Below are 18,308 nucleotides of genomic sequence, written 5' to 3' on the forward strand. Positions count from 1 at the left end.
TAAAATATTTATTCCATTCTTCTTTTCCACATGTGGATACTCATACACAACCTAAATAAATCCCCAGTACTTTTTCAGAGTAATTTCTCATGTCCAAAGCATATTAAAGCTGCTACTAATATAGATATAAATCAACAATACATGAGAGCATTGTTCACCTGTAACAGTAAATAATGAGAATTAGCCTGATCTATTAGAAGTGAGATCTTATGGCCAAAGAACACTGGTCGAAACTGTATTTCATTAGAATACACACTTATTTCCAGTAAGTGCTTTATGCTCTAAGATGGAATGCCAAGCCTGGAACAGGGAATAAAACAAACAAACAAAAAGATAAGAAGGTAAGGAAGGATTCTATAGATTACTTCCCAACATACCCAGTGTCCAGTTGAGCTATGCAGAGAGGTGTGATCCTTCTCCGACCATCTGCTGTTCGTGTTTCCACTTGTTTTTTTAAGAGATTCTGTTGGGAAATACATTTTATCATAATTTCTGATAAATGGTAAATGCTATTTTAATTTTTTTTTTCAAACTGACAAAAATAGATGTATTAGAAGAGGTGCCTCAATTAAAAATCTGTTAGCAAAGACTTTTTCCCCATTAACACAAACAATTTTCCAATTTTCAACCTATCCATCTGTAGAAAGGGCATTTGTGGAGAATGTAATCTGCTCTCCACTTTAGAATCAGGTCTAAAACCATGTGCATATCAAATCTTTAATTAAAGTTGTGTTCTATGTTTAGGACAGAATTAAACAATGCTTTCAACTATTGTAACTGAGAAACTGAAACACAGTTCTACAGCTTCTCTGTCATTAGTTACTCCTGCTTTCCTTTCTGCACACCAAGAATTTTGCACCCATCACAGAAATATCCACAAGCCTGCTTCCACACAGCCTTACTTCTCCTAAAAAGCATTTCAGTTTTCAACAAGTCCCAGTAAATGACCCACTAAGTTGATCAGCTGGGCCATACACAGGCTGAAAGATGCCATTCAGCACAAATAAGGGCACAGAAACTGTTTTTTTCCTGAGAGTTTGGTATTTAGTGACTCAGTATTTGACAGTGCCCAAGAGCACCCACCTTTCTGATGTCCTCCAGACTCTCCCCATTAACCATGCTTGCCACTTTGGGAGCTGAGGCATTCCCAGAGCCGTCCCGAATTGAGGCGTTCTTCTGATCCCCCTGCTGCTGCTGTCTCTGCTGGTACTTGAGCATCTCAGGGTTCTCAATAATGGTGGTGGACAACTGAGCTTCAGTCATGATAGCCAGGCTTTTGCCATAGGTGGACTGGTGAATGTTGCTCTGGGGGCATTAAAGATGTGAGTGACCATGACACCACTGATTGTAATACAAGGGAATCACACAAATCTAATGGAATCCATAAAATGCCCCCTGTACCATTGATATATCAGATTTTTTTCTTTGTGTTTTCACTAAATCAATATGTAAAATAAATGAAATTCAAAGCTCTAGTTGCTAATAGCAATGAGAGGAAAAACAGCCAAGAGCAATCAGTTTAAAAAGACTTGCATATATGCAAGTGAAAGAGTAATTTTATAGTGCATTGAAGCACTCACTTCTTGTTTCCTTGGCCAAATAATTACTTCAGATATATAATGATGTGTAAGCAAGTGGATGTTTTCCAAATTCTTTCTTTCCAGAACAGAAACTAATACCACACATCCACTTCTTGACTACTCTCTTTTAATGATCTGTAAAGCAGACAAGAGCAACACATTTTCTACAATATGGAAATGAGTTACTACATGCTGCTATACACAGGCCAGCATTTTAAGTGAATCAATACATCCCTGAAATATGATCAAAGGTTCTCTGAGTGCTTACTGTACCTTTTCCTCCTCGCTGAGTGGATCCCCAAGTTCATCCTGGGAAAAGTCCAAAAATGCCACTGATCCATCCATGGAACACACCAGGATACCAAGTCCATTAAGGGTCCTGAGGGAAATAAAGATCCAACTTTGTTTTTAATCTCTTTCATTCGAGGAAAGATGACGGACTGTTCAATAAACTCTGATGGATTGTTCAATAAAAATCTCAGCTTAAGATTTATTATCACAGCAATAACTCTTGGAACCAAAGAAGTGGGACAGTGAGGAGACAGGATGACAGGCAGCAGAGTCCCTGTGCCAATGCTCCTTTGCAGACTGCACAAGGATGGTGGCACTGGGACAAAAACCTGCCCATGGCATGAAAACTTTCCTGAAGGGGTAAACCTGAATAGTGTTCACAATGAACAGTGAGAGAAAATTATAAATGCATTTCCTTTAATAGATGAGAAATTTTTGTGCTAATGGAAGGGTGTGCTAATGGAATGGGCCCTCAGCTGACAAGCAGGCCAAAATATCTTGCTAGTAGGCAAGAACACAGGTTTGATTTTGTTACTGTTCAATTATTTGGGTTTTTAAGCAAACTGCACGTGTTTATTTGTGGGGATACACAGTAACCCTCTTCTGGAAGTCAGGTTTTCTTAACAAAAAGAGAGAGGAGGAACTATCTATCTTAATAGAATACTAATTTTGCATATTTAACCTACTATTGCACATTTGAAAAATATTTGAATTTAGACTTCTACCCCAGACACTTTTAAGTACAGAGCTCATAGACACAGTGACACAGCAGCTTACAGATGAATTGTTATACAGAAGGGAAGAGGAAAGGAAAACTGGCACAACTCCAAAGTCCTAACCTAGTTATTAAAAATCTATTACAAGTTTACAATTTATTACAGCTACAGGAATTTGGAAACCCCTATTTTTGTGGCAGCTGAGGCTGGATGTGATGCCCTGAGAGCATCACATCCAGAGAAACCAGCCTCAGCACCACGAAACAAGGTACACCAACAGTACTCCAAATTATAAACTCATGTTGAAAGTTTTCTTTGTGCTTAGCAGAGAAAATTGCTGAGCTCCTATTGACCTCTGGATCCAAGCAATTGTTCTGTGAAAACATAATCACTCACAGATAATATATTGATGGATCCAAGTCTAAAATTCTAAACCAGAAATTATATAGATATAACAATATAATAGTACCAGGTTTCTCAGAATTTACTCAGTCTGTTTTCAGAATGGAGCACATTTCTGGGAACACTCCATATTATTGACATTTTATCCATCTGTTTCAATTTGTAAACAGGATATAAAATACCAAGCTGCCTGATGATCCTTTGTCTCTCAAATACCCCACAAAACATTTCCTCACAAACTACAAAATGTTAACCAGCTATTACTCCCAATGACTTCATGCTATGAAAAATGTGCAAATTGCAAATGGAGAAATAAAAAACACTACAGGAAAACTAAACTATTCAAAGCTATTGTACTATAACAATAGCAGCACTTCTCATGAAATATTCCACTTTCTGGCTTTCTAGCCTTAATCTGTTAATGAAAGAAAAATGTTTTGATTTTGAAAGCTTTTTTTTGTGGTTCACTGAGCTTCAAGGCAAAATCCACATGGCACCTAGAAACCAGGAAGCTTTAAAATTCACAGTGTAAACCCACCAAGAGATTGTTGTAGCTGTAAAGGGAGAAAAGTGAGGAAGTGATAGAATTAAGACAACCTGTGTCAGAGAATTGTAACAAGTAGAAACTCATTCCACAGCTATTTTATTGTGTCTTTCTCTAAATCCATTACTATTTGTTCAGTTAATAACCTCAAGTGACCATGTGCTATTTGCTCATATTTACTACCAAAGATGCTGCAGCAGAAACAAAACCTTCAGGAACCAATTGTGTTCCAACAACCACAGTCTGTACTGTTTTAAGGCATTTCCACTTAATAAGTACACCTGAAGTTGATAACAAAGCTTTGGCTTCCATACCAAACAGCAGAAATCAACTTACCAGGAGATGTCCATGATTGACTTGTCAAACAGCTCATGTATGACAACTAAAGGTCGCTTCAGACACGTGAGCTTAAGAAAACAAGAAACAACACTCAGAAATGTACAAGTTCACACTACCACAGATAGTACCACATTAACACTCTCCCAGAGCCTCACAATATGCACCAAACAAGGTCTGGCCAGGAAACAGCTGCATGCCTGGTGGTGCATCTGAAGCACCAAGTCACCTCTTCCACTGCTGGGACAGAAAACCTCTGGAGAAGAACAGCTGACATTCAATTCTCCTTTCTGAAACACAGACTGAATTTCTTAATGATCTTTGCCTTTACACCACAGTCATCAAACACTCTCTGCCACTCCAAAAGCAATTCCACAGATGCAAAAGACAGCTTCTATTCTAAGCTGTACTGAGATAAGGATGCTGCAAACTGCCAGCACAAGAAGACAGAAAACAGATTAGGTTTCCATGTCCTCACTCGGACTACTTGTCTGAGAAGGTGAAACCTATCAAGAGCAAAGGGAATTTGACTCACAATTACTCTTAAAGAGGATTCCTCTGCACTTAAAAGAATCAGCTTAGTAATAAAGAACTGAATATGAAAACTCCAATAACCTGCTCTAAATTAGACATTCTAAGCTCATTAATGTCAAACCAACGGACTTAATATCTCTAAGTGTATAGTACAACTGAAATGAAGCAGAGGTTGATATAGTCATGGAAGTTTCATGCTCACAGGTTCACAGATGCAGTGTCACTGTCATCTTCAGTAGTTATTTATGCTTTATAGGTCTGCTCTCTATACATGTTTATTAAGCTCCTCAGGGCAAAGACAGCTTATAACTTTGCATGTCTGTGCTACCTTCTGTAATTTCAACAGGCGCTCCAAATGAAATCTTCATAATATAAATAGAAAGTAAAATATACTGAGTGATACTTTGATATGGGTATGCACTGGTAGCCATTACCAGAAACAGATTTAGTTATGCATCCAGAGATTGATGGATAAATATCACACTGGAAGCTATAAATAGCAGATTGCAGTGGGTTCTGGCACAAGTCTCATCACAAAGCTTTACAAATCAGTTAAACTGATTCCCTGTATTTTCCAGTTGCATTTAAAAATGTAAAAATAGCTACTCTTTTCTTAGCCAAAATAAAAAATTTAGTGTAGATTTTAAAGTAAAACCAAAACCAGACATCAAAAACTTGAAAGAATACTCAAAAAGCTTGTTCACTTTCACATCCTTTTCCTTTACAAGGACAGAAGACAAGTAAAAGGATGAAAATAAGGCTGCATTTATTAACTGTAGTAAAATGTTTTATCCCCTAACAGCTGCTCATCCTTACCAGGGCACATTCTGCCTCTGGCTTCTAACTGCTCTTTCCTTTAGAGGAATGAATTAATGCCAATCCATTTCCTTACCACCCAGCTAAACCTGTAACAACAGAGACAAAAAAAACCCTAAACATGAAATGAAATATCAGACCTGATGCTGTACATGTGACCTTTGTGCTAAAGTCCCAAATTATCCAATGACCACGTTAGCTCAAAGGCAGCAAAGAAACCACTTACCCAGACTGAAAGAGATCGATCTTTGCTCCCGACAGCACAACAGCAGTAGGGACAACTTGACTTGGTGGAGCTCCCATTCTTTTGTTTCTTTTTGAAGATTTTTGGATTGAATTTCTGAACAAATGAGATGCCCAAATTTTATCACTGTAATTACATTTCAGCAGATCTGCTTTCTAAGCAAATTTTCCACTTAAGAGTGAAAAAACAACATTTCATAGAAATAAAGTCCTGAACCAGACTCTATAACAGCACTGACAAAAGCTGCAGAGGCTTTCTTAAGGGGTTTTCTGAATGCCTTCACAGGAAAAGCAAACAATATTAATTTTACTAGGGATCAGAAGCCCACAGAAACTTAAATCATTTTAATCAAGTCACTGAACAGCCAACAAAGCTGATGTTTGACATTCCCAACATGCTCCTGTTTTCCCCTTTGTCTCGTTCATCTACATCCAGTTCTCTTATCACAACAGCCACCTGACTGCTTCCAACACGTAAAGCTGACATTTTTTTATCACCACCATGCATTTTCTTTACTAATCTTGACACCCATCTTGACCTCTTGTCTCATTTAGGCAAAAATTTATCAAAAATCAACAGGTTTTAACTTCAGGGATAAATTACTACCACTCACTCACCACTACTGTAACTGCCTTCCGGTGCCCTACAAAATCCATGTTGGTTTTCCATCCATCCCTCTCAATGATCTGAGCAGTGGGTCCAGAATTATTCATGGCATGAGCAGAAACAAGATAGTGACCATCAGGTGACCAGCTAAGGCGCAACACATGAGTTGTCCCTCCACACTGACAAAAAAAAGAACATACCAGAGCTTTAAAAGTGTTTGGCAAACAAAGGGTTTGTAATACAAACTACTTAAATTTCAGATTTAGGGAATATGATTACAAAGTAAGTATCCTGAGAATATAAGAGAATGACCTCACACACAGTTTTCAGCATTTGGCCATCTTTACACAGGTGATGTGGTGTAACTTAAGAAACTCTATCAAAAGGTGGGGGAAGGAACTCAGAGAATTTTTCTAAAGGAAAGACAAGTGTTACATCTTTTTGGATACTGTTTCATCAGTGTTTATGACAGTCCTAGTTAGTAACAGGGCTGCAACACAGCAACCACTGATGATGAGACTTCAGCTTGCCACACCAGCTCCCACCTGAGCTGAGCACACAAGGTCTATAACAAAGAGCAACTGCACTGATCAAAATACCCTCAGATCACTGCAGAACACCAAACACCAGCTTCTGTCCCCAGAAACTTGATCTCTTCACCAAAGTCATCACCTAACAGCCCTATGATGCCAGACCAAAGATCCCTCCTAAGTACTTTCTGATAGTGGCCAATAGAAATGCACAGGGAAGAATGTCAGACTGTTGTGATCTGTGTGCAAACACTTCCCCAGAATAACCACTACATTTCCAGAAGTTTACTTAATTGTTTACATACTTTTGATATCCACAATAACAAATGACAATAAGAGTCTCTAGTCAATCATATTTTTATGAGAAAGTAATTTTTTCCCCCTCTTTTGTAGCTGCTATCTAAGAGCTTTATTTGATTCAGCACTGGTCAATTAATTCAGTGTGTGTGCAGAATCCAAGTTATTCTAATTTTCATTCATTCTAAGGGAATTCACTTTGAACAGCCACACATTCTGAAGTACCTCATCAAAGGGTTTTGTGATGCTGGTTTCCAGCTGCCAGTCCATGGTCCGCCACACCTTCAAACTTCGATCATCGGCCTGAGAGGCAATGTACTTTCCAACAGGATCCCAGGTCAGCCCTTTCACCAAGCCAGAATGCCCCTTCAAAGTGGCAAGAATTTCTGTGCACACAAAAATTGAGAATAGAGAGTAGTTACCACTATCTTCTTCAGGGCAGACTGTTGAGAAAAGTTACAACATCTTTTTGGAATAGCATATTTAAGTATAACCTCCGTTAGTATAGAAACCACATTAGAACCTGTTCTTAAGAAAAATTGATATAAAAGAAGTGGTAAGGAGCATTCTGGCCAGAATAAGAGGTGGAAAACTCTTTAGAAGACAGGTCAGAGCAGCACAGTCCCAGCACTTCAGAGTAGCACTCTGAAGCTGTGGAAAGCAGCACTTGAACTGGAATTTCAGTTAAACATTCACCCTTTCCTCCACACCCAAAGATTATCACAACTAATCCAGCTTTGTGCAGCAAGTGTGAACCAAGTCAAAGTTGTGACTCAACAGACACACAAGGCTGGCAGACCTGGTAACCTACTTTCAGTCACACTCTTGCTTATCAGCCTGTGGGAGGAGAGGCTGAGCACAATCAGCTTCAAAGTCTAAAAACTCTGCTATCAATATTGGAAGCCAGCTTAAAATAAATGCCAAGTAAATAAATACATGCAATCATGACTTTCATGTAAAATCAGCAGCACAGCCTGAATGCAGCTGTTGTCTGCAGCAGTGTGGAATCCCCTGCTCATTGCCATCCAAAGCTGGAAGGACAGACTGCCAGACTGCAGGTGTGTCACCCCAGAAAACAGACAGCTCAATCCCTCCTAGAGATTTGAAGTCAGTGAAATGCACCCAAGGAGGGAAGACTTAGTCACAAAGTTTTACATGCTGGCACATCTTTAGAGCTCTCACCTGGGAATTTGACAGCGTTCCAGATGACAACAGTGTTATCAACACTACAGGATGCCAGCCAGGCATCATGTGGAGACCAGGCTACATCCATCACATCTGTTTGGGAAAAGGAAGTTTCCATTTAAGAGATTGATGGTAATCAGAAAATCAAAAAGTCTTTTTACAAAGAACTTGTGCTCTCTGTAGCAATATTTTCTGTCACTGAGAAATGATTACCACCTCACTAAAGTGGAAGGTAAGAAAGCAACACTCATTGGGAGTGATTCTCCCCAACTTCCAACGTTCAATATGGTGTCAAGGAAAAAAAAAAACAACAAAAGGGAAAGAATGCAATGTTTAGTGATGTAGGAAGTACTAATGCCTGCACAAAGAACTTTGTCTTGTTCTGAATTAAAAAGCAACAGAAGCTATTACAGTGCACTCACTTTGCTCCAACACACGTGGAGTGATCAAAGTGATTGACATCTTGATTTTAATCACAGCTCATGTCAGCAAATGCAAAATTCATTTGAAATTATTAATTTATTAAAATTTTGCATTGCTCTTCAGATATTTTTCTTCTAAATAAACATTGATATTATTTGTTTTAAAATAATATGGTCTTTTGCCAGTCAGATTATTCACTGCTAGTGTGCACATTTAATTAAAGGCACAGTTTAGCTTCCTTTATTCAGATTCACTTTTAAGCTAGAAATTAGCAAAATGTAAGTTTCTTAGTTGTTAATTTTTCTCCTACATACCATAGTTGCCAGAAGTTACTTGTATGAAAATTGCATTTCATTCCAAATTATTTATTTTTAATTTCTGTTGCTGCTCTTAAAATTAATTACTGCCTTACCACCAAATATATATTCCAAACATGAAAGTATGATGCTGAAAAGCAATTTTTTTTTCCAAATACATGCAAATGATGTTCATTCAACACCTTGAAACTTACCCCCTGAATGGCTTCTGAGAATCGACACACACCTCCACTGCTCAACATTAGTAAGTTTGCTACTAGAACCAAACACAGTGCTAGGTCCAATGTACCTAATTAAAATACAAACAGTTATAAGAAGAACCACCACAAGCTCTTCACTTTTTAATAAGAAAATCAGCTGCACAGTACACTTGTATTTTATAGTCAGTTTTTTCTACAATACAGAAGGGGAAAAAAGAGCATTTTTTTAGAGAGAGTAATTCCTGTTATTAAAAAAATTAGCTTCAATAAAATGTAGAATTTCTATAGATAGCATAAAATGGTAACATTTAAGGTGACTCTTCAAATCTCACCAGGTTTTCTTCAAGGACAGAAGAAAATGTCTCAGCTCCTCCAGAGGAGAGAGCCTGCCCAGGCAGACACGGTGAGCCCAGCAGGCCACATCTCCCCCACTGTGGTGTCCCAGCTTTCAGCTCCTTCCACACCAGGTGGAGCACTGAGCTTACCAAAGGGCAGCACAGGGAGGAAGCGCTAAGATGTCACAGAGCAACCTCCTTGAAATGAAACACAGAGCTGAAGGAAGAAAGATGCTTACGCAGCTCGTTTCCACACCATGATCAGCTTGTCATCTCCCCCCGAGGCCAAGTAAACGCCATTGTTTGACCATCGCACGCAGTTCACACAAGCTGAAAGGGAAAAAGAAAGTTTGCAAGATGAAATATGGGAATAAGTGGTTCTGGACTGCAGACAGGATTTATATTACAAATAAGCAAAACCTGTCAGGAGACATTTAGGATTTAAGTGGGCTTTTCCCACTCAAAGCAGTTACTCTGTCTGCCTTAGATAAATGAATTGGTACTTATCTTTCAATAGCAGTTGAGGCATTTCTTACTTAAAAAACTCTATTCCTTATCTAAAGAAGCTTCACCAAAAGAGGCTTGAAGGAAGAAAGATTAATATTCTTCTAATGAAGGAAACTTATTCTAGTAAATAAAGTGGGATTAAGAGTGCAAAGAAGGAGAGGTATATTTTAAAGAGAAGGGACAACTTGCCAGGTGACCCTACTAATTCCATGCAGTGATCTATAATGTAATAAATGCAATAATTTATACTATAACCAATATACTTCATATGATGTATCTTTTACACTTACTTCTCCTGTCCTTTCCTCCAGAGCTTTACAGATTCTCAGAATGTGCATTATCAAATACTTTATGGCCACAGCTGATAAAAGCTTATAGGGAGGAGATTCCCAAAGGTATCTATAGTCCTCTGCCATTCCCTCACATTTTAACAGCATTTTCTGCTGAATATCTTGAAAAGTGTGCAGCCAAAGTATGAGACCACTCTGCTGTGTTTTATTGTTCTGTACCACTGGACAAGCATTATTTCTGCACTTGCAGACATGTAAGTCTTAAGCTTTGGCAAATTACCAATAGCCAGCAACTAAAAAACCCAACCAACCAAGTTTGTTACCTAAGTGATTGTCCATCTGACAAAGCATCTTGGGGATATTTTCATTCTTTTCATCTTCCTCTTTCAGGACAGGAGCCATATTCCAGATCACAACTTTGCCAGAATCCTGACCTGTAAGAGACCAAAAAACTCCCCCTTCTAAATACATCCAAAAAAGCTTTTCAAATCATTCTCAGTTCCAGAACAGATGTGAAAATGTAGGCATTGCTGCAGTGGGGACTTTGGAAACATCTAAATAAAGATGTCACTTTGATATAATTAGACCAAATCAGAAGTACTTTATTTCTCTTGAAGCTATTAAAAATAAATTTATACAGCCTTGTACAAAGTCATACTGTACATAACTGATACCAACTGTAAGGACAATTACTTGTAATTAAATTGTATTTTAAAAGAGAAAAGATACATATTCAAATACTAAATTGAAATTATTGTAGCTAACATAAAATTATTCACTATTGTGAACCTAATAATATTTTAGCATGTATTTCTTAAGCTATTCTATTTATATAATTGGATTTTTTTCTGTTCCAATAGCTCTACTCTTTAGCAACTGAAAAAGCTCAACTGCACATCCAGTTCCTCTTCAAATTAAAAGGAAATATGGCCACGACCCAATCACTGATAGCAGCTACTATCTCAATGGCATCCAAGGGGATGAGGACATCAGAACATGTAACCCTGCCTTCTGCAGGAGCAGCAGCACTTCCCAATACATTTTCATAGCTTACATAATTATCTGTTTCTTAGAGGTAGAAGTGATGTCTTTTTAAAAGGGTCAAACCAATTCAAGTACTGTGAAAGCACAAGATGATGATGATGATAATGATTATTATTATTATTACTCACAATTCTGTCTTCTACCAGTACACAGACTTACCTTGTCCTCCTGTTGCAAACTTGGTCCCATCTGGGTGAATGTCCACTGAAAATATTGGCTTTCCTGGAATTAGAGAACAAACAGCAACACAGTGAATTGTTTTACATTCAAGAGAATGCAGTAACACCAGAACCACCATAACTCTTGTGGCTGGCAAGTGACTTCTTCTAAAGGCTCGAGTTGTAAGAATTACAGCTGACTACAAGAGCTGAGAGCAGCTTGCTGACAGAAATGGCAGCCTATTAAAAGCCTGTTTGGAAGTTATCATGCCACAAAAACCAGAGATAACCAGGGACACTTAATCCAGCAGGATATGCCAAATACCTCAAAGCAAAGTAATACCACAAAGCAAGTGCCAACAAGGCAAAACTGTATTTGAGTATGCAATTTCTTCCAGGTTTCTACAGTTCATCAGCTGATGACCTGAAGCAAGTCTTCTTTTGGTTTCTGTTTTTGTTTTTTTTAAATCCTTCCCAATCTCAGACTGCATCTGTTGGTCACACAATTACCTGTCTCAAATTTCAATTCTCTTAATGAAAGTCTTCTACCCAAATCCTAGTTTTGATTTTATGGCTTCCATAGAGAAAGAGGACTAACCAAGAACAGTATTACTCTTAAATCCTTCAATTCTTCACATGCTACATCTTTCAGAAGAAAGCTAGTAATTTTACTAGAGTGTAAACTCTGTAACAACATAGCTGGGGAACAGCTTTGGAAACCAGAAAGCCCTCACTTCCAACCTGCTCTGCTCCAACCACTGGCTCATGTTCACTCTCTGGATGTTCACAGTTGTTTTAACCTTTGCAGAGGAAAAGGAAGAGGGGAGCAGCAAGCTTCCTGCCTGTCAGTGATGCTCCAAGAGCCACCACTAAGGATCATTTGAAAGAACACGCATGCGATTTCCACATCCAAAGAATTTCTGGCAGCACTTCCAACCCGTTCAAACTGGAATGCCTCTGCAAGCAAGATCACATCTATCCACTACAAAATAAGGCAATTTACCAAACAGCCAAAAGTACCAGTACCCACACAGCAAGATTACTTGATAAATTTCCCCTGAGTGTCAACCCTGGGTTGCATCTTCACGAGATGTTAAGACATAAATGGTAAAACCTGGAGATCTTATCCAATAGCAAGTTTTATGTGCAACTGTAGCAACTGAAACCTTGACACTAAACTCCTAATAAAATCCAAATACCCACTATTTCTTACTTTTTAAGGGATACACATTTGGCTTCCTTTTGACTTTTGTATCCTTTATGTTGACTTATTTTAAGGTTTGTTTTATTTGGATTTATATTGCAACTCTGACATGTGACTTCCCTTAAAATTTTCACAGGCAGCCAAGCAAAGACCTTAAGCACAGAAAGATGGCACTCAACTTACATTCCTTCCAAGTCCTTCAGACCACATAGCACACATGAGCTGAGACACACATGAGCTGTGGTTTTCCTTCAGCTTGTTATGCCTGATTCTTGCTTTTATTCTATAAACTCAAATGCAACATTCACGGCTAAGCTGAATATTTAGAGAAACGAACAAGAAAAAAACATTTATTTTACCCTTTCCAAAACATGGGATTTCCCTTATATTAAACCAGTGCATCATTTGAAATAGTTGAGCCCACTGAAACTTACTGCAAAGGCCACTCTGGAGACCTCAGTGGTGGAAGAGGTGACATTTTCAATTTGCATTGACTCTTGGGCAAGAAGAGCTCATATACTCTGGTATTTGCCATTAGATGTGTAGGGGAGAGTAGGAAGCCAGCTATGAAAGACCTCTGAATTCCAATAACCTGGCTCATTTTGCCTCTGCATCATTAGCACCAAGAGAAAACTTTCCCAGCAAATCAGAAAGAACAGCAACCTAGCCCCCTCCACCACTACTATTCAGGCACATTCAGATATGCCACACATTCCAAAAAATTGTCATTGCACTCATTGCTTTGCAAAAATTACTGACCTGATATAATTTTCCTTTCCTTTCCTACATGTCTAAAACTACCACAGCTTCTCCAATTTCTGCCTTAAGACCACAACTCTACAGGAGCAGCAACATCAGCTCTCTCCCTTCTCCTGAGCAAAGATTTTTCTTTGGGGTTGAAGAAACCCAGCAAATTACTCTTCTTGGAGAGCCAGAGGTAACTTAGCTACAAATTGTCCATAAATGCTTAAAATTAGCCACACCAGGGAAAATGTCCAAGCCCAGTACTCTGTGTCAGAAGCCAGCACTAGACAAGTCCCTGAGGATCTGTGCAATGGTAAGCACACAATGCTTCTTCCTAAGACAATCTTCCAACTCCAAAGAAATTACAGTTCTGACTCCTTGAATCAGGGGCCCTCAATGGACTTCCCTCTATAAATTCAATCAGCCATTTCTCAGATCCATAATTCAACAACCCCTACACAAAGAGATCCACTGCTCAGCCATGCACTCCGAGGAACCTGCTACTCTGAGGATCTGTGCCAGCTATTTGTTACTTTAATGCAATTAATTCTTGTACAGAAGGGCAGTGAAGGAAAATCACTCAACACTGATCCCTTTTGTGCCACTCACGACCGTGTTCATCATGTCCCCAGCCCAGTGACCCCACTGCTTGCCCACAGATCCTGCACTACTCATCTGTTCCTGGTACAAAGGGTGTCACACTTCTGGTCATTCTGGTCACTCCAAGCCACTTTCAGTTCTCCTCTATTTTATGACATGAATGGGAATGGCATTAAAGACCATGAAACACAAACTATCCATATATTCATACACAGTAGGATAACATTTTATTTTTATTTTTTTTCTAGCATAAATTTGGGGTTCAATCAAATAAGCACTGAATAGATTTTTATAAATGGTTATAATCCTAAAAATACAGAGCTCAGTGAAAGTTGTCAAGTCACAAGGGCATTATTTTATACATGAAGTTTAAGGAGGGTATGGACTTTGCTCCCAGGAAAGGCAGCAGTAATAAATGAAGCCCTGGCAGCTCAACAGTGATCCAGGAAAGGATCTTATTCCACAGGTAACTAATGATACACAATGATCTGCCCAGTACCCAATGCCCAATTACTAATGAAATTAAAAAAAAGGAAAAAAGCAAAGAACAGATGAAGTGGTCACAGGACAGAGAGCACTGCCAGGGTGCCCTTTCCTCCAGGGCACCACTATCAAGAGAATGCCATCTACACTGCTGGATAACTGTAACACATTGAAGCTGTAAGGCTTGTTCCATACTACTTGTGGTTTACAAATTGAGCACAGATACTGGGTTTTTCTTCACTTCCTTCAATTTCTCAAAATAATGAAAAAGCAGCCATTATTTGACAGCAATCACCTTCTTCCCTGGGTCCATGTCTCTATCAGATTATGTTGTCAGTTCCTGCTGAAACAAGCCAAAAGGCACAAGGGCCCTGCTTCAAAGTGACTGAAGCTTCCCATGCTCCTAACTGGAGATGTGCTGAGTTTCCCAACAGCAATGATGCACCAAAACAAAATGTGATATTTAAGCAGCAACACTAAAATCTAACACAGTGAGTTTTAAGACATTCTGACCTCTTGCAATAATTTCTAAAAAAGGATAAGCTTAAATTATTGAAGCTCCCAGAATCACATTGCAGGAGGAGGCAAATCAGGTTCATTAAAAACAGAACACCTTATGATATACCAGATGTCCTGTGGGCTTATTTGTTTAAAGAACCCAAATATGCATTATGTACTTAAAGAAATACTGATAACGAAACAAGCTTGGAACAAAAAGATCTAAGTAAGATAATTGAAACCCAAGAAGAAGGTCCCATCTTTAAAAAAATACACCAGTGAAGAATAAAAGCAATTTTAAACATTGCATCATTCTTGTTTGTTGCTTAACTTTATACAATAATCAATTAAATATAAGAACAGTCTTAGGTGAATTTCTACCTCAAAATGAATGAATTTCTATTCAATTTGCTTCCAGCCCCTCTAATATATAACATTCAACGTGACTCACAAATCAATTCAAATATTTACATTCCACCATTACAGCTTGCAGAGATAAACCCCATGCCTATATTTAAACAGCAGCAGCTCCAGTTCCTCCAAGCTGTTATACATGAGCAGCACCTTGGGGCTTGCAAGGCTTTCTTGGAACAGCAAGGGACTTCCTTTCCCACAGGGATCAGTGTTTGCCTGCCTGGGCTGTCTTTAAGCACCTGGGCTCCCAAAACCCTGAGTGCTGAGTATGCACAGGCAGCTGCTGGATGCATGAGGCATCTGTAGAGGCACTGAATGCAACACTGGGAAAGAGAAGCCAATCCCACACTGGTATCTCACAATAATCTCTTCTCACCCCCACCATTAGACTGCACTTTTGAATATTCCTTGCTCTAAGTCACACATGGAAGAGAAGAACACAGCAATAATGAGAATTTCATGCAAAATCTAATAAACCCACATTAAGTGTGTGAAAAGCTTATGGAAAATGCACCTGAGCAAGAAATAATTCCAATAAGCACTCAAAAAAAGTGACACTAAGAACTCCAAGGCAAAAACCTGTAGAGCCACAAAGTGCTGAAGTGCTTTTACTGTAAGCACGCAGCATCTGGGCTGTGCAGCACACAGTTCCCAGGTGTGCTGGGTTTCCTGGCTCCAACACTCACTTCTAGTGTCTATTATCTCCTGCAGAATGTCTGCCTGGAAGCATCACTCCAGTCCAGTCAGTAAAACAAAACTCCCAGAACTGAGTGGCAGGAGGAAAGGCTGAGATGACAGCAGCTGCTCTGGTGTGTGGCAGAGGCAGCCCTGCCATCAGAACCCACAAACAGCAGAGAGGCAGCCCCGTGTGCCTTGCAGAAACCAAAGGAATAAGAATTATCAGTGTCCAGCACACAGTGTGAATTCTGGAGAGGTTTCAGAGCCAAGAGGAAGGCCCAGGAGATGATGGAGACTCCTGCCAGGCAGTGATGCCTGCAGGACCCCGGGCTCGTTAGAGGAGGCTGATTAACTCACTGGTTTTTATCCTGCACTCCCTGCCCCGAGGACAGCAGTGTGTGGCTGTCCCACAGTCCTGCACCCCTCTGCAGCCCTGAGAGCACCCCACAAATGGAGCTGGGGGCAAAGGCGGTGAAATAATGAGGAAAAACCTTGGCCAAACTCATCCCTAAAGGTCAGAGGCAGAAATGGGAGTAAAACTCAGGACATCGAGGCCCTGTGTGGTGCATTTTCCACTGTCACAGGGCTCTCTAAATGAAGCCCTGCTTGGCTGAAGCCTGTGCTCTGCAATGCTTGGATGTGTTCTAAATTGCTGCAGATTTCAAATATATACAAATAGCAAAAGGTGCACCCATTAAAGAAATAAGGAAAGAAGTTACAGAGATGAAGATGTAAATGCTGCATTTGTTTAGAGTAACCAAGCAGAAATGTAAAAAACATCTCAAGTAAAGCACTTCCACATTTTTTTCAGTTCACTACAACCTTTGGTTACAAGGTTGAGTCCATCTGCTGCCTGTGGAGTCCCTGGGGGGCAGGCCAAGTGAAGATGCACACAAATGGCAACTCGAGGCTTAAACTGTTATCAGCATTTGCAGCATGAGCACAAAGAACACAACACATGCAGAAAGGCAGTTATAAAGTTCTACCTGGTGTTTTTAACTCAAAGCATGCTCTTCCAGCTTGAAAAACCTGGCCTTAGTTTTACTCCAGATACCAGTCAGCCACATGAGCCCAGCTAATGACTTTTATACACTGACAGAGTATAAAATCTGCAGCTGAAATAAAGCTGTACCCATGAATCTGAGGGCAAAACTTGCAAAAACAGAAGTGAGCTCTTTGTGTTAGGTTTCTGGTCACTGCTTCACCAGGAACCGTACAGGTATTAATCTGGAAATTCATCCTAAACAGTGTAAATATGACATAAACTCTGCTGCTGTCCTGTATTTGCCACGCAAGGAAAGTACAGAGCCTTCTGTCAATATCAGCACTTCACTCTGAGCTGTTTTAGCTCACAAACATCACCAGAGAACTGGCAGACAGGACACTACATGAATTGAGGGAGTTGTTTTGAAAGAACCGCTGGAAGAAACTTTTCCCTCCGTGGAGAACAACAGCACAGCTCAGTGTACTTGAGGGTTTTTGATACTGCACTTGTGTCAGCAGTGTGAGAGCCGGGTGGTCAGCGAGGGCACCGGACACGGACTCATCCTGCCTGGACACTCATCCCGCTCCATTCAAACCGTCCCCCGGCACCTGCAGCAGCACGAGGCGGCCGCGGGCCGTGCCGGGCGGGATCCGCTCAGCGCTCCCGGGACCCCGCGGCGCGGCGGTGCCGGCCGGGCCGGTCCCGTGCAGCCCGCTCCGGGGCCCGAGCTGTCCCCGCGCCCGGGACCCGCTCCGCCGCCGCCCGCCGGGGCAGCGCGGCGCGGACTCGTTGCTGCCGCCGCTCCCGGGGCTGCGGCCCCCGGCCCCGCCCGGCCCGGCCCGGCCCGCGCCCCCCGCGAGCGCCGCTCGCCCGCTCCCCGCCGCACCTGCCCGGCCGGCCCGCGGCACCTGCTGCCCGGCCGGCCCGCGGCACCTGCTGCCCGGCCGGCCCTCACCATTGTGGTTGACCCAGGTCGGCTTCAGCAGCTTCATTGTTCCCCGCCCGGGGCCCCCGCCGGCCTCCGCCCTCGGGACCCCAGGGCGGCTCCGCCCGGGCTGCCTCCGCGGCCGCGGCGCTCAGCGGCGGCCGGCCAGCATGGGCCCGCGCCCGGCGCCGCAGTGCCCGCGCCCCCGGCCGGCCCGAGCCGCCTCAGCGCCGCTCCATGTCCCGGTGCCGCCGCCGCCCCGCCGCATCCCCCGCCCGGCGCCGCCGGCGATCCGGCACCGCCGGAACTCGGCGCCTGGCAACCGCCTAACCGGCCCGGCGGGAAACAGCGCCCCCGACCCCGCCGTTCCCCCGCCGGGCGCCGCCCGCCCTGCAGCGCGCTTGGCGCCCCCTGCCGGGCGG

The 18,308-nt window shown here is 41.5% G+C and overlaps 1 protein-coding gene across 5 annotated transcripts in view; it reads right to left on the reverse strand.

The window, feature by feature from the left end:
* The window catches only part of LOC135282364 (protein HIRA), a 31,749-nt gene extending 13,586 nt beyond the window's left edge, over nt 1-18,163 (reverse strand). Inside the window, exons 1-13 of one of the 5 annotated variants that reach the window (XM_064392035.1) lie at nt 17,848-18,163; nt 11,357-11,419; nt 10,477-10,587; nt 9,596-9,686; nt 9,016-9,110; nt 8,079-8,174; nt 7,122-7,282; nt 6,081-6,248; nt 5,446-5,559; nt 3,870-3,940; nt 1,854-1,959; nt 1,084-1,305; nt 378-463 (exon numbers count right to left, since the gene is read on the reverse strand). In XM_064392035.1, the coding sequence (XP_064248105.1) occupies nt 378-463; nt 1,084-1,305; nt 1,854-1,959; nt 3,870-3,940; nt 5,446-5,559; nt 6,081-6,248; nt 7,122-7,282; nt 8,079-8,174; nt 9,016-9,110; nt 9,596-9,686; nt 10,477-10,587; nt 11,357-11,419; nt 17,848-17,953 (1,490 nt within the window). In that variant the 5' untranslated portion in view covers nt 17,954-18,163. Of the gene's footprint in view, nt 1-377; nt 464-1,083; nt 1,306-1,853; nt 1,960-3,869; nt 3,941-5,445; nt 5,560-6,080; nt 6,249-7,121; nt 7,283-8,078; nt 8,175-9,015; nt 9,111-9,595; nt 9,687-10,476; nt 10,588-11,356; nt 11,420-17,467; nt 17,560-17,847 lie in introns of those variants that run through there. The other 4 variants (XM_064392037.1, XM_064392036.1, XM_064392038.1 and 1 more) reach the window with 4 other exon arrangements.
* Between the last annotated feature and the right edge of the window lie 145 nt (nt 18,164-18,308).

The sequence above is a fragment of the Passer domesticus genome, chromosome 17 (genome assembly GCF_036417665.1).
Source record: "Passer domesticus isolate bPasDom1 chromosome 17, bPasDom1.hap1, whole genome shotgun sequence".
Lineage (NCBI taxonomy): Eukaryota > Metazoa > Chordata > Aves > Passeriformes > Passeridae > Passer > Passer domesticus.